At 40.4% G+C, this 26,422-nt stretch overlaps 1 protein-coding gene across 3 annotated transcripts in view; it reads left to right on the plus strand.

The window, feature by feature from the left end:
* The window catches only part of CDH13 (cadherin 13), a 448,971-nt gene that overhangs the window by 132,085 nt on the left and 290,464 nt on the right, over positions 1-26,422 (plus strand). For all 3 annotated transcript variants that reach the window (XM_064670959.1, XM_064670957.1, XM_064670958.1), the window contains exon 3: positions 24,218-24,426. In XM_064670959.1, coding sequence (XP_064527029.1) covers positions 24,218-24,426 — 209 coding nt within the window. The remainder of the gene's footprint in view (positions 1-24,217; positions 24,427-26,422) is intronic.

The following is a 26,422-nucleotide window of genomic DNA, read 5'->3' on the forward strand; positions in this document are numbered from 1 at the left end:
CCAGTCTTCCCGACCACAGATTCCTGGGAACATCACAGACTCTTCACTCAGAATTCGTTAAATATTTGATGAGCATTAGGGAAAAGTTTCAAGTGGATCCCACACTGTTAATATTTATTATAAAGGAGATATTTGCAGACACGCTCCACGTTTGGCAGCATCTCTACTGAATAATTTTTTGGGGGCAAAATCATAGGAAACCACATAACTAATGGCAGAACAGAGAATAAGTAGTGTGAGCTTTAAAAATTGTACTTCTGAATGTTTTTGCAGAAGAGATTTCAAACCCAGCAAGATGGAAAAATGTTTCAGAAACTTATTGTGATTATTGATATTCTTAATGAAGTGGTTTAGATATTATTTTAGAAGTGTACTCAGTGCTTCACCAGTGGGAATTCCACCTGCAATTTCCAACAAACTTTAGAAAAAGCACAGTTTAAAATCATACTCATCTAATATCGACAAGATCTTTTTCAAAAAGGCTACTCAGCTAGATAAAGTGAGCAGAATCTGATTTGAAAAGCACTTATTGATAACATATTCCTTCAGTGTTCTCTGCCAGTGCAGATGCTGATGTTGTGCAGCACCTTCCTGCAATCAAATGTGCGCTGTGGGTGGGAGGTATTGTCAGGCTGGGATGGCTGCTGCCAACTGAGTGTTCATATCAGTGTTTTGTCTTTAAATCACAAAGTATTTTTAAGCAAACACCAAATGAAATGAAGTTCCCTCATGTGAAGGTGGTACATGTGGGTAATTGTGAGCACGTGTTAATGGAAAAATATGTGTACTGGAAGTAGGGCTGCAACTGCTTCCACAGCAGGCACTTCTTTTGAATGAGCAAGGAGTGATAATGGGGGACAAATACCAATTTCACTCATTCACTGGGTTGATCTGAGAGAAATCCACCTCTCGTGCCATAATCTGGGTCCCCAAAACTAGGGAGTGGGACTGAACTCTGGATGAGGCAGCTTCCCTGTAGGCTCTGCATGAAAGGTCACCTATTAAACCTGGCTCTAACACCTTTGCAGGTGTTCTTGTGAGCCTGGGACAGTTCCTGGGCTCTTGGGCCAGTTCAAATAACACTCCCTGTCACATTGCAGACAGTGGGAGCCATAATTTAGGAACAGTGGATCAGACCCCACCGAGTCAAACACGTGGAACTGCAGAACCAAATGTGATAAACTCTGATTTTGAGTTCCCCCAGTTTTATTGGTAAATATTTCAGTATTACACCCAATGAACTGGACACAGCTGCAGGGCCCTTCATTTTTTTAGGGACCCCAGTGGTTGTACTATTTAGTGACTCAGTTTGTTAATGGCCAGGAGAATGTGTGTCTGTACATCAGCATTAGCAAAATAACAATTTGTTTTCTTTACTTAAGACACCAACCTAGCTCATATTACAAGATTAGCTTTGACAGTTCTATTATGGATGTCAGATTTAGAGGCTAAGATACTGCTTTGTTGAGTAACATTCATTTTTGGTTGCTTTTTTCAGTGCTTATTCTTCACATTTTGCCCTGTTTTAGGCTTGCAGTGCTCTAAGAGGCTGCAACAGAAACAGAACCTGGTCAAAAAAATCTTTGTCCAACAGAAATTTCCAAATTTTGTAAAAAAAAAAAAATTAAAAATCCCAAACAAGAGATTATATTCTTTTAGATCTGGACAAGAATTCAAAGCTGTGAAACAACAATGGAAAAATGTAGAAACATAGAAATATTACTGTTTCTACAGCAAAACAACCAATAGTTATAATGAGAAAACTTTTGCTTTGCATATTTACCAGATTCTGAATAACATCAGTATTGGATATATTTATGAAAGCTCTATGTAGGACCCCAAAGAGCTTGTTGACATGAATTGAAGTGAAGAGGAAAGTGAAATGAATCTGTACAATCAAAAAAGAGGGAAACAAAGCATTCTTTTATTCTGAGTTTTCAAAGTAAGCATAACATGCTTCTGTGAAATGTTTGTACTTTGATATTAAAAGAAAATAAGATTCTTGAGGTTGGTTTTTTTTTTCCTTCAATTGTATTACAGAGGTTTAGGTAAGGCAAGTAAGGAAATGTCACTTTAATAGTGTTATAGAAAAATGAAGATTTCCTTTACCGTGTTAAACCCAAACGTAAGATCTAAAAGTATTGATGCAGAAAAATCCATTCATTTAGTAAAAAAAAAGTATTATTTACTACTACCTTGCTAGGTTCTTTGTTTCTGATGGAAACAATTTGTTTTCCCCCATAACTGTCAGGAGTTGTCAGTTTATTTGGCATGGAGTTTATTCAAGGACTCAAATGAACGGTGCTCTCAAATGAGAGGGAGTTGAGAGGTGGGAGAAAAACAAATCATTTTAATGCCATTCACAACAGGGCCTGACTAATCAGATTGTTGTTCATGGCTGCTTGCTGCTCGGAGGACAGAATAGTATAATTTAGTGAAATATTTGCACTACAATGCTTGCAAATTTGGGGAAATGGAATTTGGATTAAGCTGGGATTATTTTTGATCTTATCCCTCTCGGCTTCTTTTTTTTTTTTGGTGAATGTGAGCAGTGCTGATGTATGTGCATAAAGAAAGTGGCTTATTTTCTTTGAAGTGTCAATAACATTGTCAAGCATTTATCTAAGTAAACACACAGCAGAATGATTAAGTCAGGGTGAAGCTGAATGCATGAGATACAAATTAATTTTAGCATTGTTTATAATCTGTACACTACACAAAAAAATCCAGAATGCCGAGCACGGGGGAAAAGTACCGAGCTGTGTAAAAAATGTCCCAATCTGAGGTGAGAAACCAGCTGTTATGGAAGGAGTTTTGGAAAGGAACCCTGGTTTGGGTGGGTGAAATCATTCCCAAGGGCATTTCCTTGCCCAGGGTTGATGTGGGCAAGTTCAAAGAATGGCATTTTCATAGGATCTGTATCCCAGCGCGGCCGGGGGAGAATGTCATCTGCTCCTGGGGTGTCTTGCACTGCCACTGAAATCTCTCTCTATATTGGGCATTACCAATGTGTAGGTGTGAAAATGAAGAAAGATGAGAAGGAAAAATGTTTTTATGAAGGCTGGCATGTCATAGAATCCTGGAATCACAGGCTGGTTGGGGTTGGAAGGGACCTTAAAGCTCATCACATCCAACCCCCCACCCTGGGCAGGGCTGCCACTCACTGGGTCGAGTTGCTCAGAGCAAACAGCCTGACCTTGAACTATTCCAGGGATGGGGCATCCACAGCCCCTCTGGGCAACCTGTGCCAGGGCCTCCCCACCCTCTGAGTAAAGAATGTCAGCACAGTTACATCTCAACAACAATATTTTCTAATTCCGGCCTAATCTAAACCTTCTGAGAGCAGTGAGAAACCCCTTTGCCTTTAGGGATCCAAGCTCAAGTCCAGGAATCAGTTCTGCCAGAGGGCACAGATGAACTTGCAGCAGGCAAGGCTGAGTATCCTCTTGAAATATTCCAGTGTACAGATAAAGGCAGACAAAAACTCTGTGTCCTAAATCTCTCTGAAGCAAGAAAGTAAACAAAAAAGCCAGGCTGTGTTTGTGGTAGCAAAGAAGGTTTCCTAGAGAGGACATGGAGAAGCCACTAAACTTCAGACTCTACTTAGAAAACCTTTTATAATATCAACTCATTAATTACATAATAACTTTCTGTTTTATCAGATAACTTATTAAGTTTGTATTTAACTCCCCCATGAGTTGTATGTTAAAGATCTGAGTTGTGTCTGTGCACAGGGTGGGTGCTGCTATTTTGATACTGTTCGTTATTAAAAGAGAAAATGTCTCTAAAATGTAAAGCATTTTAGCTTTATGTTTACACCATTTATTTTAAAACACACAGCAAAAGCAATTTACAAAAATAGAGGAAAAAAGTTAAATCACTTCTTCAAGGAGGCATCATACTATATTTATAGTTTGGTAAACATAACATTAATCAGCTGGAAAATGTTCAGCAGAATATAAAACCATTCTGGGCTCTAGCTCAGAGAAATATATGTAGCAAAATATATCTAGCTGCTGTACTTCAAAAGGGAGTGCAAAGCTGCAGAACCTGTGGGAAAATCAATTTTCTGCGGCATAAGTGGCTTGCACAAAATTTTGCAATGCACCATCTAGATTTTTATTTTTAATTTTTTTTTTTTAATTTAACTGATTGGCTTCTGCTCCTCTAATAAGTATCTGGGCTCCAAAAGCAATCAGGTCAATCCTGCAGGTACTGCTGAAATATTATTGAAATACTTATTGGAAAATAAAAAATAAAAAACTCAATGCTGCTGAAAGAAATCCCACAAAATGCACATTTCTTCCAGGTGGTCCCAGGGAGGTGGTTCAATGAATAATGCCCTGGTTGACATCCCGTGTCTGGTGTAGCAGAGACGTGACTTATTCCCAGCTCTGTAGCACCAGTGCTGCTCTTTGTACCGAAATATTATCAGATAGCTGTGATTTGATCAAATCTTCATTGAAGGCAACACACAGAACCCGGCTCTGTGTGTTCTGCTGAGAGCACTGACAAAATGTGTCCCCAGCACAGTTTTTCTGATTTTTGAAGAACCATCCCTAGAGAATAAGCATGCTATATTCCCTCTTTGATGTGCTGCCCGGGGACTTCAAAGAAAAACTTCTACAAAATACATCCTCTTAAAAAAATGCTTTGTTTCTAAATCCCAGCTGCAATTCCTTCTGTAATTTCAGGTTGACTTTTTAGATTACATTAGATTTAATTTTAGATTATACTGCTCTTTCTTTGACTGCATTTTGTCTGAACCATTACAAAGGTGCATTTCTGGGGTAAACTTCCCTCCTGAAAAGAGCAGTGTGAGTGTAGTACATAATCTATCCTCATTTCACATGATGAGACTTTCATATTTGGATCTTTTTTTTCAAGTGAGTGCCCCCTCCATCACTGTCTGGGGGAGAGAGGGATGTATTACAGTAAGTGCTGTGGCTTTACTGGCTTGCAAACACTGTTCAATCTTGTGAAGGCAGATCAGGCTCTCTAATGTAAAATGCATGACTGCTAACACGGGGAGATTCTGTTATAATCGTTCTCTTCTGAAAAGTGATGGGGGAAAGTAAACTGGTAAAAGTTTGGAGGAATGGTGATTTGCCATTTTGAAACTTGCAGTGTTTTCTGTCCCTCTGTTTGCTCTGCCTGTCCCTCCTGATCTCTGTTTAACCTCAGGTCGTTTGCCCATCCACGTGAGGGTCACTGGGCACAAAGCGATGTTTTAATAATAAAAGTGTCAACATAGATTCACAGCACGAGTGGCTTCAGAGATTTTGAGATGAAAATGTTGTGTGGCCTTCAGTAATGCTGATATTGAGGTGAATCGCTCCTCATGTTCCTCCTTCCACTTGTGTTTGAAGTGGGTGCAGTGAAACCCAGAAACAAAACCCAAGGAAAGGGAAGAATGAGAACCCCTTGGCCTCATCTTGCATCAGGGGAATTGTAGTTTTGATCTGGTAGTGAACTCTCGGTGTCCCTAAGTTTCCCCACCTCTTTTTTTTGGCAGAGATTGGTAGGATCAGTAGTGAGAACTTCCCCCTGTGCACACCCATGAGCTCCAGGTCCTGGAGAAGAGTTGGGACTTGTGTCCAGGGCTGGCCTGCTGGGATGCCAAAATGCTTCAGCTAAAGTGATTAACAGCTCCTTAGGGCAGAGTTCTCCCTCCTGGGTGCAGGGAATGGCCTCATGAGCCAAAGTCTGCACCTACTGCTTGGAAGGACAGTTCTTTGCTGTCCCCTTCCCTTCCTGTTGGGCTCCAGGGCTGTGATCTGTTGTGTTCCTCCCTGAAGGGCTGGGGACACAATTTAAGGCTGGCTTGAGCAGCAACCAGCTGGGATTGTTAACAAAGCCCTACTGACTCAGACACCTTTATAAATAGCAGAAAACACAGAGGCAGTTAATGTCTAAACCCTCTCCTGTCTGTCGTATGTGTTTTGGTAATGGCTTTGGCACTGAGAATGACTGAAATAATGCCACTGAAATGCCCATTGAAGCAAGATATAGCTGTGTCTACACTAGAGCTTTTGTCAGTATGGAAATGTCAGAAAACATTATATTCAGAGCACAAATTGCAAGTATAGAACTGACAAAGTAAATTTTGAACTGTGTACTCAAGTGTAATGTTTGAAACCAATTCCAAATTGGCAGGTTGCGACCAATCATGGAACAGAACCAGTGCTCCAAAAACCTGAGAGAGCCAATGTTGAAATCTGAATAATTGCAACTACATTTTCATAGTAATTTAAATGGGAGAAGCATTGGCAGAAATTCATGAATAATTTACATATAAGAATTTAGCAATCTGTGGCGAATAGAAAAATAAATGGCAAATCCCATAAATAAAGGATTACTGTGAATTATTTGCTCTGCTCTGATGTTTGCTAAGAAGTTTCTTTTTTTGGTGGGGGGCTTTCTTAAAATGCTGGATTTGAATTTCCTGCTTCTCAGGTGAATGCTGTCTTAAAGCAACAGCAGAAATGTTCATATCTGCCAGGGAAAAAAAACCCCAATGAACCACAAGCAAAACAATGGGAATCTGCAACATAGGCTGTTTTATGAAGGATACATCTAAAGAGACCTTATTTTCCATGCAGCAGCTGCAATTGCAAAATCTGTAGCCTTAATGAGAAATGTTAGCTGATACATGTAATGATGAGTTATACACTGCAACAGTTTTTAATTAATTATGTATAAACCTTTAAGATTTATGGAGGAGGTAACATCTGAAAAGAGAAATCCCTAATTCCCTCCTGTGCCTGTGGGAACGTGATATTATTTTAATAAACAAGAAGTTAATTTACACATCACCAGTATTTGTTTCCACATAGAATGGATATTGGGTCTGTTTAAAAAAAAGTAATAGAGAAATAGTTTATCTGGATTGCCTCACACAGTACTTGAAACAAGATAAAGAGCACTAAATATTTTCACTGGTTGGAAGGTGGTGGTTTTTTAATGGGCTCCTGGGGATTTTGTATTTTTTGTAAATGTGTAAATCTCTTTTTTTCAATACTGAAATTCTGTTTCTGATGTGACTCTCAAGCAGTATCACATATTAGTTTACTGGGGTAATGCCTCATAATTAACCTTATGCATATGTGAGAACAATTGCTTTTTGGCCCAGAAATTTGTTTAAATTTGAAAATCTGAGGGATTTTTGGGGTGTTTTCCCCCCCCCTTGCTAAAATTAAAAAATATTCTTAACATTAAATATTTTTTTTTGTTTGACCTAGAATGAAAAATCATGCTTGAAATAACTGGTAGAGGCAGAATTAAAAAGCCCCCACGTGACCCTTTCCCTAAAGTAGCTCTGGCAGCTCAGCACCAGGAGGACTCATTTTGGGTGCAGTTTTTCTGTCATGTAGAAACAACTCTCACCATTAATGAAATCTCCATCTGTCCTATGGCCTAAGAATTAAAGAACTTGCTCAGACGACCGGTAACACTTTCCTTTGGAATATGTGCATTTCTTTGCCATTTGTCTTTCGAGCAGAATGTTGTAACACATTGCGGAATCTAATTGCTGCTTTTTGATTTTCCCTGCTGATGTTATTCCACGTTGTGCCATTTGGAGAACTGGTGTCTGCCTGTTAAGAGCCTGGTCCATGATGTATAAATACTGCCTAGCTGGGAATGGGAACGGAGCTGTGGTATTTGAAGCTTCTTTGGTGCATTTTATTCCACTCCTAATAACCATTAAATGCACCAGTGTGACTTTTAAAATATTAGTGTCTAGTTATTGTCCGTATTCAGCACTTGGATGCTCATGTTGGTACTACTGAATTTCAAATATCCTTTTTTAATCCTAAATATCAATTTGAACATCCCTGTCTAACGTTTTCAACACTCTTTATATGTGCTTGCCCTTGAGATGAACTTTCTCAGGCAGTTTGTGTGGCTGTGCCTGATTCCTGTAGGTCATATTATGCATTTTGAACAGAAGAATTTTCAATACTTGTAGCCAAAACCAATTTCAGTGCAAATAAAAAACCGGTGGCTTCTGTACAGAGACAGTGAAGTAAATTTAACATGATTCTGCACACCAAAAGCTTTGCCATTTCTGAGAGTGACAGTCTTTGTGACACCATCTACTGTCAAACGGTGCTTTTAGGTGGTAGTTAACTTTCAGAGCCTAGTTTGGAGATGCTGATCAATGATCCTGGGAGTTCCAGGTTTTTTCCTAAGCCAGAGTTGATGCTTGTGTCAAAATGCTGCTCTTCTGGGGTGTGGGGATCTTCCCCTGGTGTGCTGATGAGACTTTTGTAGAGAGTAGTGCCCTGCAGACCTGTGGGCAGTTGGCAGGTCCTGCACTGGCTCTGGAAAAACTTCTTCACAGAAAGGGTTGTAAAGCATAAACAACCTGCTCAGGGAAGTGTTGGAGTCACCATCCCTGGAAGTGTTTGAAAAAACGTGTGGATATGGCACCTGAGGACATGGTTTGATGGTGAACAAGGTGGTGGTGCTGGGTTAAAAGTTGGACTTGATGATCTTAAAGGTCATTTAAAGCCTTGCTGATTCCATGGTTTTATGGAACTGACTGTCTGTGTGAGCTCAAATGAGCAATTCACTGTTACAGAACCTGGAATCCCTGACATGTTAATACAGGTAAAAGTTGGGTTTTTTTCCATGGCTACCAAGGAGAGTTTTCTAGACATGTCCAAAGAGAAAGGAAGAGAAACGTAGAGTCTCCTACTGGAACAGCAAGTGAACGTGATAGTAAAATAATGTTTACTCCTCTGATGGTTTGGAAAGCTAGAGGAGGAATGTAGAATTGGGAAACAACTTTGGAAAGGTAACTAAGTAGAGCAGTACAGTTCATTCTCAGTTGCTGTGTAGGAGTCTCTGTGGAAAGGAGAGCAGGTGGAAGGGAGGTGAGCTGGAAATCATGGCAAGAGAAACCCTTCCTTGAAGGACTGAGCTCATTCATCCTTGGTGCTGAGTGTACAAACAGCAGAAAGTCTTGTTCTTCAAAGACAGGCACAGATGTGGGGAAGGTAAAGAGTCTATATTTTGTTTCTTGATTGCTTCTCAAGGCCAGGTAATCTACTCTCACTAAACTGGGTCTGCTGGGCTCCAATTTCTTCTGCAAGGAAAGGTTCTCCTGGGTTGGGATTGGGATACATCTGGGATAACTGTTCCATGTGTAGGAAAAGGCTGGCAGGGCTGTACTGTTTATGCCAGTTCAGGATCCAGCTCTCTGTCTGTAATTTACTCTTCTGTGAAAGCTTCCCTAGTAAAGAACGTTCTCATTCCAGACTTGTCTCTGGCAGAACTTCAAAACATTAATGGATATCTATCAGGGTTGTAATGAAATCTGGTTTTGTTCAGCTTTGAAAGGAAATTTTAATGAAGAGATTTGCAAAATAAAAGGTCTTGGAGGTGATGATTAAGAATTGCTTTCCAAAAATTATGCAAGATGAAAAACTTCAAAGTATAATGGTAGCACTGCACCTATATCACTCTACATTTCAGTACAATAGCAGCCTTTGCCTCTGCAATAATAAGTATCACCAGTTTCCAGACAGCAGGACTTTGTAATAACAGAGTATTTATGCAAAACACTGAGGGGAAAGAGAAGGGGAGGGAGGGAATGAAAGTTGTCTATCAGGCTGAATGCACAAAGCCTTTGGTACTTGAAAACTAATTTTTTTTTTTAGTTAATATTCATTGATGCAAGTTCTAGCCTATTGTTAAACGATTCTAGTGAATAATTACATCCATCACTTTGAAATGTTTAAGACAAGTGTGGAGTTGTAAAACCAATCTTTTGTATTGGAATCATCACCAAAGTTGGGTGGAGGGAACCGTGTTGACACTACAGTCTGATCATGTTCTCAGAGTCTGCAGGGCTCCCACAACTGCCTCTGTGTACTGGATTTCCGTGCGTTATCCAATCACTCTCCATTCCTTGGGAACCACAAGAAAGTGTGTGGCATTTCTGTACTCTCATTTCCCTGGAATCTGTCACCTTTTGAATGTGTGGATGACTGAATGGCAACTGTTTATTCCTGAATAAAGCGTGTGCTAAAATGCAAACATACACCTCCAGAAGCACTGAGCTGAGTTTAATTAGCTGTAGAGTTCATTTAAACCTCAAACTCCCAAGTTAACTCACTTGTGAGTGGACTTTATAACATATTTCTTGCTGGATACATGCTAGACAGGGGAGCTAAGGATATTATATTTGTTCCTAGGTGATGAACTCTGATAACCTTTCTATTCCTAAATCTATAAATGTCTCACTTTCACTCTCTGGTATGGCATAATTATTTATTTACACCTCAGTGCCTGGCTGGAACTACTACAAAGTCGCTAAGCAGCCACTTAAATAAATACATAAGTGCATAAATATATAACGTCATGTCACTCAAAAACTTTTGGTAAATCAGGTTTACCAAATGAATTCTCTGTGTGTCACAATTGTAGCCATTAGCAAAATGGAATAGGAATGAGGAATATCAGTGTTCAGAAGGATGGTGCTTTATTTGTCACAAGACGCTTTGGAAGGGCACACGAGCTGGAAAAATGCACAGATACAGTGGTTTGGGGGGTTTTGTGCTTTTTTTCCTCTTTTTAATGGCTTTATAACCAGAAGCAAAGTAAAGACTGACTGATTATTATCTCACCTCTTTAAGCTTCATAAGCATTCTAATCGTTGCAGTTATTCTAATGTGAAAGGCAAGAGACATTTATTCAAACAGATGTGCTGAGGTTTGTGCATTCTAATGCTGCACAGGCAGGTGAGAGCGTAGGGAACCTGTATGACTAATCCTCAGTGCTCTCAGCAGAGCATTTGCAATTAGTGGCACCTAAACCCAGCCTAAGGAGAGAAAAAGGAAGATGAGAAATCATGTTTTTTAATTCTACTTGACTTGGAAAAATGAAAGCAGTAATTCATAAAAAGGAATTGGGTGGATGTGGAACTGCCACTGAACAACTGGCAAATTTTGTTGTGTTGGCAACTATGATGGTGGATGGAATTCAGTTAGTTTTAGGGTTATTTATTAAATCTAAGAGATTATCTGGTAATAAAATTTTAGCTACATTACTGACCTGGTAATTAATCTACAGTTACTCTGTGGTAAGGCAGCATCTTGTCTGATCTGTGGCCAGTGCCATGTGAAAATGAGTATGACACGAATCAGAAATAATATAAAAGTATATTACTGAAAAGAACTCTTATTCAGCAGGGGTATTCTGGTGCCCTTAATCTCCACGCTAGAGTTGTCCTGTTTTCATTTTTCAGGTAATGTTTTTTTCTACACAGTCCTTGTTGTGGGTGTTTATATCTGGGAAGTTGGCTCAGATGGCTTTTCACTGCACTCTTTTGTTGACTGTGGAGTTGAATATAAGAAAAAATACTATTCATTGGTCACAGATTTTGTGTAAACTGTCAGTCATGGCCTGATCCACGTTCCCGAGGCTGACAAAAAGTCTTGGAATCAAACACTGCATTGATCCCAATCTTAGCTTGTGGTTCCAGTGATGCAAAGTGCAGGTTGGTTGACAACCAGACAACAGCAAATGCACTCTGAAGCAGAGAGTATATTTGAAATACAGATCATATCAAGTGATTGGCACAACTTTTCATTGTCACTTGTTTCCTATACAATACTGCTTGTTTAAATATGAGCACGTGTGGCAATGCCACCCATTTTAGTAGCAAACATGAATACCAGTGTCACCTGGATCATCAAATAATTACTATTGTGCTGTATGTGTTTTCTGTTGGTTTTTTCTTTCTTTGGTTGTTTTTTTTTTTTTTTTTTTTTTTTTCCACTGTTCCTTAGTTACTAAAAGAGGCAGCAACTTCAGTAGCCTGATAGTCTTTCCTTGGTTTATCTATGTAAACAAATTTCAGGTTGCTTATAAATGATCCTGACTGACAGAATATACTTTCCCTCAGGTCAGTTCTTTTGTGGAAGATGCCAAAGCCTGCCTTTCTTTAAAGTATAAAAGCCTGTGTTTGATGTGAATAGAAACTGTTCTGGGAATGACTGTGCAGAGCAAGATTACATGGTGCAATTTTAATTACATTGTTCTCAGCAGTGCGACTTGTCTGATCTTAGTGTGAGAGTCAAAATTCAAACCAAGGTTATTTGGTTCTGCAACTGTTACTCAAGCACTGGTATTGTTTGAAAGAGATGAGAATAAGTTTAGCAGGTTTAAAATCCAGCAGAGTTTTAAGAGGTGGCTTTCCTTGTTATTCTCAGGAGTTTTGTACTTTAGCAGGCTGCAATTAAGCATTTGATTTTTTTACATGGTTTATAGAATGATCTGTGTGTTGGAATTGGCTTGTTACTTGAGTGAAACAAAAGCTTAATTACCAGCTCATTTTATGAGAATTATGAGAAATTAAATGCAATTTAGATTTTGAAGGCATTCTGAAAAGCTATTCATAAACTGTGTCTGATTTTTAGACTGAGGGCTGAAAAGGATTATAGGTCTGTTATTTGAGCTTTTATCAGATCTGTCTGGAGAAATCAGCTTTATACTGCTTCCTTGAATAAAAGGTTGAGGGAACTCGCTTGAGAGAACTTGGTAAAGCCACTAAGAGAAACTGTTATTTCTCTGTCAGATTTATTGATGGAGAAGACAAGAAACCAAAGATTTCCCCTGAAAATGGGAGGAACCTTGTTTAGGTTTTTCACAGGGAAAGTCGAACAATCCACAGAATAAATGGTTTGAGCAGATTTTCGGGCATGGCATTACTCATTCAGCAGCTGGCAAAATAGGCCAGCAACCTACAGGATCCATTTGGAAAGGAAAATATTGCACAGTGGATTTATTACTCACTCTCATTTCCTTTTCTGTCTCGTAAATGATGCGTCACTCTCTATTTCTGAAACAAACTCCTACCCCCGAGGGCTCTTTGGAGATCAGCTGCACATGGCAAAGCTCCATTCCTGGGGATGCCTTTTCAGAAAATATCGCTGTACATTGGGGGATGCTCCTATAATAATAATTATTATCGTTCCAGAAGAAGGGCAGCTGTCTGTAGACGCCCATGTTTTTGGGTTTTTTAACATTTCCTGGCCAATAATTTTGCTTCTTATTAGGGTGGTGAGGCAGCAGTGTGCTGAATTCCAGATTAGTTGTCACCTCACACACGAGGTGAAAGCGGGAGCCCAGGCTGAGGAGGTGGAGGCAATATTGCCTGGCACAGGATCTGGGGGGAATGTGCAAAAAGCACTTGGCAGTGATAGCTCATGTAATGAAAAGCTCCTGCACTTTGACTTCTCGTCTCCATGCACTGCTGGAGCAAGGCAGATATCTCAAGCAATATTTTTTCTCCCATCTCTGATAAAAGCAAGGCTATAAGGGTGGGAGCAGCTGCCATGGATTTGGTGTAGAACAAAAGATATTTTTTACAATGGTAATTTCTACTTCCAGCCTCAAATCACTGAGTTATTTGAACTTCCCACTGAAGGAGCAGAGAAAGCATCTACTTCTCCAGTGAGGCCCCATATTTCATTTTTATCACTTATTTGCCTTTTCTACTAATGGCCAAACTTCAGGCTAATGTAAATTCCTGCATAACAGTGAACCTTCTGTTCGTCTAAGAATATATCATAATTTCTATTAGATTAACTTAAACCTCATGTAAAACTGACATTAATTAAGTGTTGACAGAAGCTTGTGCCATTAAAAAAGAAAAACAATTTAAAGAAAGGAAAAAAAAGAAGTTATGACAGATCACATTAAGAAGTGACAGATCACTGTAATTATAACAAACTCATCTTGAAGACAAACAGTTTTAATTGTGAACTTGAGGAAAAATATCCTCATGACCTTTGACTAATTGTCTAGTTAATGGAAAACCCTTACTAAATAAATTTGTGGCTTTGGAGGCATTTGAAACACATCCTGGTGTAAATAAGGTACTTTCTGTGCTGGTTGCACTGCAGCTGTTTCCTGTGAGTGATTGCTTGTTGTTACTTTTTGACATCTGCTGATAGCATTTTATTTATATAGTTAAATCTCCCGGGACACTGTTTTTTCTCCTGAATGGAACCTCAGCTGATTAGTTTTCAATAAATTACATACATCAAGACATTGGATTCCGTTCGCACTTACGGCGACTGCTTTAAGATCAGATGTGTGCTTGTGCAGAAGACAAGAAAACTCATGGTCAGTAGTGTACTCCTTCTTCCAGCTTTATCCAGCTAGCATTCAAAGGAAATTATCCATTATATCCCTCTGGGAATTCCTGCACAAACTCAGATTTTTGTCTAATCTCTCTCCACTATAGGGTACAAATAATTTCATATTGACAAACTTCTCACAGCAATCTGCAGAGCCACAAACATATTGAATGCACTTGAATGTCTTTGATTCTGTCTGCTTGTGTCTCAGACTCTGCCAGTGAAGGTTGTGTAAGAATCTAAACTTAATTTCATCTCGTGCTCTCCTGGGGTTCTTGGCACAATGTTATGGAAATCTGCTAAAATGGAATATTATCGATCATTTGCATTGCAGTGGGAAACCCTTTCTCTGTAACTAACAAAGTCAAAAAGAGACTTTTCTAAATATTGCTGCTGGGTTTGGGGTCATTTGGGCTGCTCAGAATCAATGCAGCATTAGCAGTGAAATGTCATATTCCTCCACAGATGTGACAGTAGGTCCATAAGTGTAGGATCAGCCTGTGTCCTCTGCATTTACAAAGAGGCTCCAGCTCCAGTTAAACTGAACTGTGTGTTGTGCTCAGAAGATCAATGACTGTGATACAACATCTAAAGTTTTGATTTTTATGTTTGTTCAGACATTGACATCATATTTTTGTTGAACCCATAATTTTCCTCTAGGGTTTGGACCAGAAGCTGTAGCACTGCCGTGCCTTGTAACACAGCCACTGACCCAGGAGATCAGTCAATAACATGCCTGTGTTGTAATGAATAAGTCAAGGAAACTTCCAACTGAGAACAGCTCATTACAACTCCTTCCACTTGATTAGATTTTTGCCCTAAATAAGACAATGGGCAGCAAAATGAAGTGTGAAGGTATCATGTGATGTGAGCTGGTGAAGTCTGCTGGGGGGAAGAGGGAATGCCTTCACTTTTGATTGAGGTGTTTGTATTTTCCTGTAATTTCAAGCAGCCAGAGACTGTATTTTCAAGCAGCTGATGGAGCCCTGTTGGTAGAATAAATCTGCTGAAAAGCATGAGAGGCCATTGAGGGATCTTCCTTTCTAGGAGAAAGGAAGGAGGGAGTATGGTAGGGAAAGGCAAGAAGAAGCAGTGACATGTGAGGAAAAAGGCAGGAATCCTCGAGTTTGGTGCTGATGGACCATCTTGCTCACATCATACCCTGTGCAAATACTCCCTGGAATCCCAAAGAGGAACCCCAAAGCTGCAGGGCAAAGACATTTGGCTTCAGAGCTGGGCTGCTACAAGTTGTGCTGCTTCTGGTTTCAAGGCAGGGTTGTCCAGCTCCAGCTCAGGGTCCCTGCTGGGATACTGATTCCAGACAAGTGGTGCCCTGATGTGCCAGGAGAGGAGAGGCAGAGCTTGGTGAGATCTTAAAAGATGCCAAAGTGCAGTGTTGAATATAGAAGGTGAGGAGAGAGGCAGAGCAGAGAACTGGTGATGTGGTTTTGCAGAGGGCAGGTAGTCACTGCTTCTGGAGTCACATAACCATGACACAGAGGCAGGGGAGCCTTCAGTCAGCCACCACTTATGGCTCAGCTGATCTGTGCCACACAATTTCAAGTTATTAACAATTTTCCAACTCTTCAAGGGCTGTTGGTGGTAGAGAGGAGGTGCAGGAGAGAGATCAATGTGATTCTTATGGTAAAAACATCACACTTTTTCACTGCAGTGGTTTCTGGGTGAAATCCCTTGTCTTTCTTCATCTCCAGGAAGCTTATCTCCTGTCTGGGCTATATCCTTGGGATGAATTTTGGCAGCACAAAGACTGTGACTATTAATAGGTACCATTTCTCCCGTGGAAAGGCTGTACTCCAAAGGGCAGATATCCACACCCCAGTGCCCACTGGATGAACTGCTGGCCCAGTTTCTGCGTTGCAACAGAGCTCTGCACAAATCTGATCACCACACATAAATCACACGGGGATGTTTGCTAGTTTAGGTAATCAGTTTATTTTTGTAGACTTTATAGTGCAAGGATGAAGTCTGTTGTTTAATACTTGTTCTTCCAAAGAAGTTGAATATAAATGTGTTTTTGTCTTAATTCTTTTTATGTTCTGACGAACATTGTGCTGTTGCTCATGTTTCCTCAGTTTTTGACTATCTGGATGCTAAATAAGGCATCATTGTAATTTACTTCAGGGGCACATAAAGAAATTATATAAACACAAGAAAATCATAAAAGTGCAGTGGGAGATAATAACCTACTGTTGCTCATTGGATTTCTGTAGCAATTCTACTGCAGAGCTAGAATTTAGCATTAAACTGTTTAAAAGCCTTCAAAAAAGGTTTTCATAAAATTCATTTCACTCATTTTATTAAGTGTTCAATAACATTTTTGTGCAAAGAAATATTTTAGTCAAGCTTGTACTTTTTCTAAGCCATAAATCCATTATTTATAGAGCACTTTTAGACATGAAATAATGGCAACCTCATATCTTCAGGAGCAACCTGTCTGACTTAACTGTTGACAGTGTCTTGTCTCCCATTAGTCTGCCCCCAAAAGCATCACAGGGCAGCACTTTTCTCTTTCTATTCTTTTTCCTTCTGCCGTTCAGGTATTCTTGCAGGAAAACAGCAGAAACACAGTGGCTGTGGGCTCCCTGCCAAAAATCCTGTTCCAGAGGTGATTTGGAAGGCATCACAAAGGCAGGGAAAGAAGCTGTTTCTCCTGATGGGCAGTGTTGTTGGCTTGAAATGCAAGATTTCTTTTGTTGCTCAGCCCCTGTGCCGTTAGCTGCTGTCACAGCAGCTCTCTTGTTCCTTGATGGGTTTGGGTTGTCCAGATGTGTTGGTTCCAGGCAGGTTTCATCCCCTCCACAGGATAATTCAGCTCTTGAAGGCTCAGAGCACTTTGCATTCCTGCAGTTTGTGTGGAGCTGCTGGGAGTCCCCGTGCCAGAGTCAGGCAAGGAACAGCCCGTGGGGCCTGTTCCATCTCCCCCTCCCCTCCTGCTGCCTGCAGTCAGCAGCAGTGTTTGCTGCTAACAAGAGCTTCCCTGGGTCATGGTGCTTTATGAATTTTTATACACAACAACAGCACTCAGAATCACTTCCATTTGCTTCCACCATCACTTTTGTCTCTTTGTAGTTAATGAAGCTCAGCTTCACCACTTTCTGTCCAGCTCCTCTATTTTGCTAATGTCGTTGAGCAGGGAGGACTTTTGAGCAGAGCTGACAAATCCCTGCTGGGCTGGGAAGCTGAGTTGCCTTTGTGCAGCTGGAATGTACTTTTCTTGCATCTCTGGACCTCTCACAGATACAGCTTCTGACTTGTGGTTCCAATATGATCCAAAGTTATTCACAAAAAAGGATGAGAACAAATACACAGGATAATATTTGTTTGATGCTGTAATTGTTTGATTTGAGCAAGGCTGGGTTATATTAACAGAAAGGTTCCTAATCTTCATTGATAGAGTAATTAAGTCTGTATTTTCAATGTGAAATTTCCTCACTGAGGAGACATTTTGTTGCTAGCTATGATCAGCTAACAGAAAAATATGAATACCTGTACATAGAGACATATTCAGTAAGTTTTGGTGTGCTTATAGATAAATATGTATCTTTATTTATTCAGAATACTTTTTTAGCAGTTTCATCAGAGACAACGTTATAGATTCTGTATTTCTGTTCAAAACAAATTATACTTTTGAGAATTAAACTCAGGAAAAAAAAATTACTTTGGAAGAGGAATATACCAGGCTAATATACGCTCTTGAATACAACTCTATTTCAGCTTGTTTTCATTTTATAGTTTACAAGAAATGCAACTGCTAACCTTTGAATGTTTTAAATGGTATTCTTTAAACATCTGTGGTTCGTTATCATAAATATCACAGTTGTGTAGAAATCTCACATAGCTGGTTTATCATAGCAGTGAGAATGGAATGCACTGAAATGGTGAGTCCCAGGACCCTGAGTTTTCTTGCTGAGATCTATAAAGGTTAATATTTCCAGCTTCAGTTTCCCATCATTACATTAATGGACTTGGGATCTTGCACAAGAAACCTTTTTCCAGCAGGATTTTTTAATAAGCTCAAAGTCAGTATTAAAGCCTTGGGATGTATGCAGGTATTACTAATAATGAATATTGATTGGTGGGCAGAAATATTCTGTACAATTCACACGTGACTGGGTTTTTTCACAGAAAGGAGTAAAAGTCTGACATAGGAGGCTGAGAAATGAACAGAGGGCAATGAGTGACACTCGTGTTGTTTTTCATTGGGAGCTGCTTGGCAGTATTTTCATCCTGCTTGCGTGGAGTTTTGGAGCCTGTCTCATACCATGTGGCATATTAGGCACAATAAAGATGTTCATTTGGCAGCTGGAGCACGACTAGGAACATCTAAAGAGTCATAAACGTGTCAATAACTGGAGAACTCCACCTCCACATAAATAGATATTAGATCATTGTTTTAATTGCCCACTGAATCCTTGTCCATGAGACACAGTCACCAGTCACTTCAGGTGTAGCATCACTAATGTTTTAGTTTGGGGCTAGAGCTGAACTGTTACTATTATTCATTTTTTTGCACTTTTGTAGCTCCTTGAGTATCAAACATGAATCATTTTGTTGCAAGTTCTGTACAGACACAGAGCAAACAAGTGGCCTTTGCTCTGAAGATTTTACAATCCCATTAAACTCCTTGAGCTCAAGCACAAAGCGAGTGTGCAGGAGCTCTCCATGAACCTTGGCAGAGTCCCTAGAGCATGTGCTCTCCATCCAGCTCACAGAGATTTTGGTAACTATTCTGGTTTTGGTGTCTGGGGATTGTTTAAATATAAATCTGAAAAGACCTTATTAGAAGAACTCTTTGTAACAGGATGTTTTATTTCTGAAAACAGCTATTCTATACCTTCTTGAAACCTGGCACTTTCTGTCATTTAGATTGTTTCTCAGGGGAAGAACAGTGAGCTGTTTCCTGTTTTCCTGTGTGGTTGTTCATCTTGTATTCAGAAGTTCTCAGTCCCATGCCCAAATTTCCCTCAGTCTTGGGAGAGGGGGCAGTGTCCAGGACTCAGCTGGATGAATAAGCTGTGTAGTAAGATACAGTGGATAGTTCACTGCATTTTTGTAATTTTTCTTTTCTTGAATGAACCCCATAATTATAGGTCTAATGTAGACCTGAAAAGAGAGGGATATTAATTAAGATCTAGAACTTTCATGTGTGGAAAAGACTTTAAGGTCTCACCTAGTTCATTCTCTTGATTTGAAGCAGGATCAGGCGCCGAAAGTGGTGTTGAATGATTTTGGATTAAGCTGCTATTTGATTAAACTCATCTTAAAACCCTGTAATGGCAAATATTCAGCATATCTCCAGCACATTCTTTTAATGGTTAGCTGGAAATCTTTCTTCAATATCCATCTGAAGCTTCCCACAACTGATATCCACACACTTCTGTCTAGTTTCTTGTTACACTGATTAGTACTAGGAGGAAATAAGGAGTAATTAATTAATGACACTTTATAGTGTGCATAGAGATTTGTACACAGGCTTTATGTACAAAGCGAGACTTTTTCACCAGAGAATAAGAACTAAAAAGCCTATTTGCCCTATATTTAACAGGCTATGCCTTTTTAGGGTATCAGTGATGTACAGGTTTGTTTAAGGGATAGATGTAGTGCTGCAGATGGAAATCTGAGTAAGCTGGGGAAGCTGGAACTCCTCATATCTCTCCTGAGTGCCTGGCAGGGCAGGTAAGTGTGCTCAGTGCCAGGGCCAGCTCCTTTGGCTGTGCAGCTGCTACTGGAGCCTGCTCTGGGCAGCTCAAGTACTGTAAATTTTGGTTATTTGCATCAGCTCCTCCCCAGAAGCGACATGAGTTTAAGGAAGCAAACATTCCCAGTGAGGGGCACTGTAAGAATGGCTGGGAATGCAATGCAATCTCATTCAACATTCCCTAGTCAGCCCAGTCCAGGAGACAGCATCATTCTGATAAAGTTCTTAACTTCTGATTAGGGATTTTATCTAAGTCTACAGTTCTCTTCAACTCTCGAAACAATTGGCTTCCATTTCATCCCTGTTGGTCCTGAGGCCAAATAATCTTCAGTGTTCTCTGTCCTTGTGATCGCTTCATCTCCTTCCACCCACTGCTAATGTCACTCCTGCATATCAGTACTTCTCAGAGCCTTTTCATTTTCTTTCCTTCTCTTTGCTATTAACCTCATCAAATGGTCTTGTGTCTGTGGTAGGACTGGGAATAGGAAGCATCAATGGTTTTGGATGAGGCACGGTAAGAGAACAGTTTTCCACTTTCAAACAACTTTGCTTCTGCCCTTGTCGGAAAAAGTTGCAGGGTTTCATAAAAAAAGATCAACAGATGAGCAAAATATAAAAGATCTAAACCTGCTAAATTCCTAGTTGCAAGGGAATATAGATTCAAGTGCTTCTCCCAGTTCCACGTGTCAAATCTGCCTGTGGTCTTTGAACCTCTCCAGTGCACGCAGATGGCAGCGAGGCAGGAATCGCCAGGTTTGGGAACGTTGAGCAGTGAGGTGGGAGAAGTGAACTCCCAGCCAGGGTCCTCCTCCTTTTGAAGTACAACACAATGTGTCCTTTTCTTGAAAGGGACCTGTAGTGTTTGGCTGGGTGATGCTACAGCTCTGAACGATGACATTTGGGTTTAAGGGATGACTTTATTATAGTTTCGTTCAGGTTTTTTAATTTTTTTTTTCCAATTTTTACTCCTGACACAATTTCCAGAGAGCGATGCCAAATGTTTCCAGTTGTAACCTATTAATGTATTATTAATAGATTATTATTAGATCACCAGCAGTTTTTGACTATGAAAAGAACATATTTATTCATAGAATCATAGAATAGTTTGGGTTGGAAGTGACCTTTAAGATCATATAGTTCCAACCCCCTGCAGTGGGCAGGGATGCCACCAGTACAAGAAGTTATTTTCAAATACCCTGCTTCATTTTTAAAATTTATTTATTTGTTTAAATTATTATTATTATTATTATTATTATTATTATTATTATTATTATTATTATTATTATTATTATTATTATTATTATTATTATTATTATTATTATACGGTTTGATTTTTTTTTCAAGGGAATAAAAGAATAAGTGAAATTGTAATTCATAAAGGCTGTGATCTATGCAGTGTATAGAGATATATAGTGTATGTATCTATCCAGTGATTACTGTAGAGAATTTCAACTTCCCACATTTGTGGTGACAGGAAAATTTTACTTTTTTGTTGGTTGATAGCTTTAGGAGATTGCAGTGAGTCTGTTAAAACACCTGTCATGTCACCAACATAAACTGCAACGGGTGGTTTTTCACCAGGGAGGCCTTGCTCGCAGAGAGCCTTCCATCAAAATCCTACTGCGAGCACGAGACATTTTCTGAGAGGAGTTCCCAGCCTTGGAGAGCAGTGTGGGCACCAGCACAGTCTGAGCACTCTGAAATTGTTTTAAACTGCTGCTGCTCCCAAATTCAGTGGCTTTTCCTCCCTGGTTCCGCTGCAGTGCAAGACTTTGCAAGCAGGAGTCTGCCACATGACAGCCCGAGATAGGTTTGTCTGGAGGGATTGGGGTATCTGAGGGGAGAGAGCTTTTTGTCTCTTTTTTATTTATAATCCTCCTTTGCTTTCAGCAAAATTCAATGAAATGGCAAATGAGCTGATGAAATTCTGGTTTGCGGTCCCACTGCGAATCCAAGGATAGCTCTCTTGCCCTCAAGTAAAGCAGAGGAAATGGGAGCAGTTTTTAGTTAAAAACATGTAATCGAGCTTAAACCTTGTGCAGCAGCAGATCCTTCAGGTGCTGGGGGAATTTTTATGCAAAGCCTGTGGTGACTATCACGGAGTTTGGACTGTCATTGGGAAGAGGACAGTCCAGTGTGAATTCACAGGGTCACAACTTTGTTCTTTCAAAATCCCTCCTCGGCTCCTGCTGCCCTGGTGGGTGTGTGGGGGCTGTGGGGTCTCTGTGAGGGAGGTCAGGGCTGTCCCCAGCTGGCCCCGCAGCCGCCCCAGCGCCGGGCAGAGCTGAGCCCTCAGAGACACCGGAACTGCCGCTGTGCCAGGGGTGGGAAACGGGAAAAATGGTACCTGGGAATATGGAGTGAGGGGGAAAGTGTGAGGTGTGAGCCCCAGGGAGAGGAGGATGAGGAGGAGGAAAAGGAGGAAGGGCTCCCGGTGTGGAGCAGGGATTCCAGGCAGCCCTGGAGGACCCCAGGCAGGAGCAGGTGGGTCTGTCCTGAGGGGACTCGGGCTGGAGCAGGGCAAGTGTGAGGAGGAGGGAGCCACAGAGAGGAGCCCTGAGGTCCAAACTGTGACCCCCTGCTCCCCCTGTGTCCCCACTGCTCGGGGAGAGGAGGCTGAAGAGCTGGGAATGACGGAGTGACACTGAGCCTGGGGAAACGGGCCAGATGGGATGACAGGGTGGTTTCAGTTTAGTCTTGTTCTCACCACCCACCTCTATTTTAATTGGCAATTAAATGAATTTTCTCCAAGTCAATTCTGGTTGGCCATTGATGTCCAAATGAGTGACCTCCCTGTCTTTATCTTGACTCAGGGCCTTTTCCATCTCGTTTTCTCCCCAGTTCCGCTGAGCCCGGGCAGTGAGGGAGGGCTGGGTGCTGGTCTGGGTGCAGCCAAGGCCAACCCTTCACTCTTGCTTTGGCAAATAGTGTCCCATGTCTCATTCTGTGCCTTGTCCTGAAGTTTGGATGTCTGAGATATTTGCATTGTTTGACTTTTTATTTAACCTTTCTCATCAATATTTGTCATAAAAACGAAGTTGTATTCAAATTCCAGGGCTAGCAATGGTTCTTTTTTCCTGTGGTGTTCTGGGATTCAATCTCAGTGAATGCCCAGAAAGGAAGGATCTCCTTGAGGTCCTCTGGCAGCCCTATCTTCAAGCTGGTATGTGCTTTGAGACCACTTAGGAGATTGTATAGTCAGAAAGAGCTTAGGTATTGGCCAGGTTGTGAGAGACTATGGGATTATTTTTCTTCCTTTAAAAATAGTGACCCAACACAAGAAGTCTATAGAGTGACTTTAAACAATTATGCAAAATGCTTTATATTCACTTCAAGTCCATTGTCATTGGTTTTCTGTAGTCTGTATCCCTGTCTGTAATCTTTTCTGAAAGTGTAATGCAGTTTTTAAAGAGGCAACAGAAATGAAATGTAAAATCAAAATAGTGAGAGCACACAGGTGAGTGAAAAGTCTGCAGCAGCAGTAACTTGAGGAGCAGGTAGGGAATACAGAACAGATTGTCTGCAGAAAAACTATTCACTTGCAAATATATTGTTCAGAGATGTCAAAATCTGAAAAGTTTGCTTAGCAATTGCAAGTTTTTGGTGAAGATCTCTTAATCATGTATTTTATCCTGTGATTTGTGCAAAGTGAATCTACTGGACTCAGAGAAGGAATTTGAAGCAAAGTCTCAAACCTTTGTGCTTTGGGACATTTTTCTCTTTATGCCAGCTTTCCTAGATATTTTCAACCCTTAATGTAAACTGAGACAGGATTATTGACAGCTACTGTTCAATTAAAATTATCCTTAGCTATACTGTTGGTGCAGCTCATATACTGTATGACAGTCCTGGTACTTAGTAAGAAATGTTATAGTTTGGTTTTTCTACACTTTTGCAGTAGACTGAGGTTGAATATTCTGCAAGTATTCAGTGCTAAGCATAAAGATATACTCAATACCTGAAACCACTTTACCAGGAGGGCTTTTAGAGATCCTGGGCTATGATGAGGAGGATAACAAGGTCTCTGTTGCTGCTGCTCAAATTGTGAAACTGGGTGTGCATTTGATTGATCACAAAAGATTCATGTCCAGAGTGTTTTGTTTACCTCCTACATCCCCAGTTAGCCTGGTCAAAACCTCTCCATCCTCTTGAAAGTGCGTATTCATAAGATTTGTTTATGAATTAGAGTCACACAAATATAAAACTTGATAAGCTTTTCCCCTTAGATTGAGAGACATTTCTTCCCCAAATCTGTAAACAAACCAATAACATCAAAACATTTGAGGGCTCTGTTCCGAAGTGGACACTCACAATGTGCTTTTTATTATTTTTCTTTTCCCCCCAGTGAAATTTGATGACTGCAAGGGGAATAACCAGTTGAACTTCGAGGTTTCTAACCCAGACTTCAGGGTGGAAGGCGACGGGTCTTTGGTTGCACTAAAGAACCTCTCAGGAGCTGGCACAGCCTTGTTCGTCCGCGCTCGCTCCGAGCACGCCGAGGATACGGCGGAAATTTTCATCGCTGGAGCAAACGAAAAGCACGGGGCACTAAAGGTGAGAGAAACATAAAAGACTAAAAACAAGGACCGAGGAGATGCTGCTAAATATATACGTGTGCCACCTAGGACTGTAAGCAGTTTTAATCTGTTTGCAGAGATCAAAATCATTTTTCAATCCAGCTGTTGCTGTAACAGTTCAGCACTCGGTTGAATTCAAGATGCGAATTTTCCGGGTTTTCAAAGATGTGTTACATCTTCAGGTGCAGATGCTAAACATTCCTGTAGAATTGATTCAAATGACAGAGCCCAAGTACAAAATTGACTGGTTCTTCTGGTGTATGTTGTTCCAGGTAGCTACAATTTGACCATAACTGAAAATGTAAAATCATAGTTTAAATGTATAATTTAGAATTTACAGAACCTTCACGTTCACTCCAAGTCTAAGTATGTGGGAATGAATTCTATGCTGTGAAATTTAAATTTTCATGTAGGTCTGCTTATCTGACATTGTTATGTGTTAAACTGTGTAAACATCTACACAGATAACAGCACATATTTACACTGTCTCTTTGCACTGGTGATTTTTGTTCTGCTCTGTCCACTGTGTCTTTTCATTTCCACTTCTGAATGTCAGTGTAAAACAAACCTCATGGTATGGGGCAAAAAGTGCTTCACAAATTGATTGAATTGTTTTCTTCACACCCAGGAAAGTAACAAAAGGAAATGTGAGATAGCCTTCACTTCTGTGTCTTGGCATTTAGGAGAGAGGTAGGAAGGGCAGTGGCTTACTAGAAAATTAAGCCTGGTACCTTTACAGACCTATAATTTCACAGAAGCATAAAGAAGCCACGATAAAAATGATTGATCTGTTGTCTTGATTTGGTATTTAGATGTTCTGTTGCCAGCATTCTCGTTATTTTTCCAACAATATGTTAGTATAACTGAAGTCTTCCATTAAAAAAAAAAAAACAAATTAGCTTTAGGGGAAAGGTTGAACTAACTTCTGAAAGTCTGTGGCTGAGGAAAGGTTTTGCTCTGCACTTTAAGCAGCACGTGATGTGAATACAGATTGCAAGCAGGAGAGAAAGTACCAGAACATGGAACTGCAGAAGGCTGATCAGAACACTGAAATGGGATTTAATTTTATTTAAATATGCTGTTCCTTCACAAAATTAAATTTTGACACAGTCATGCTTGAGAGAGGCTCTTAGGTGGAGGAGCTGTGAGTTTAGGACCACAGACTGCCAAATTCAGAGCAGGAAAGCTACACTTGTAGGAACAAGCTGGGCACTTGGCTGTCCTGTGCCTCAGGCTAGCAAGGCATGATCCTTCTGGTGTATTCACAAGAACATTTAAATGATTCTGTTTCCACCCCAGGTTTTGAAATCTTAGGAGCAGTTTCGAAATCGGGATTCTCCTTCTCCAGTTAGAAGTTACGGAAACCACAGAGAGGTTTGAGACATCTCTGACAGGAGGTCTGGAGTTAAACTTCAAGGGATTGGTTTATGTGTGAAGATCTGACTCTCTGAGAATCATATTCTGAAGCTTTATTCTGGTTTTCTCAGGGAAGCAGCCCTTCAGTGTCTCTGAGGGGAGATGTTCTATGGAAGTTCTAAACTAGGGGAAATCATGTCTCATGAGTAGGAGTTCAAAAATGTGTATTTGCACAGACCATGACATAGCTTTGCCAGTGACCTTTACGTCCTGTTTGGGTTCTGGGTTTTCTCCCCTCAAAATGTTCCAGCAATATTAATTAATGCCTAGTGTTGAGATCTATCTGCAGACTGCATTTGAAAGCCAAGTCTGATTTGGCCCCACTCCTGGATTCTGTTCCAACCACTTTCTGTTGCTTCAGAGAGAGAAAACCAGCCTAAATCTGGCATATTCTGCCACTTGCCAGTCTTCCCTCACAGGTGACTCCTCAAAGCAGTATCACATCCTCTCCACCTGCATTTGTCACATTTTTAAGGATTTGATATTCAGCTCATAAACAGTTGATGACCCTTTTAGGATGGTGATCCTTGGTGTTTGAAGTGCCGTTGGGAGTTACA

Source organism: Pseudopipra pipra, chromosome 14, assembly GCF_036250125.1.
Source record: "Pseudopipra pipra isolate bDixPip1 chromosome 14, bDixPip1.hap1, whole genome shotgun sequence".
In the NCBI taxonomy this organism is placed as follows: Eukaryota; Metazoa; Chordata; class Aves; order Passeriformes; family Pipridae; genus Pseudopipra; species Pseudopipra pipra.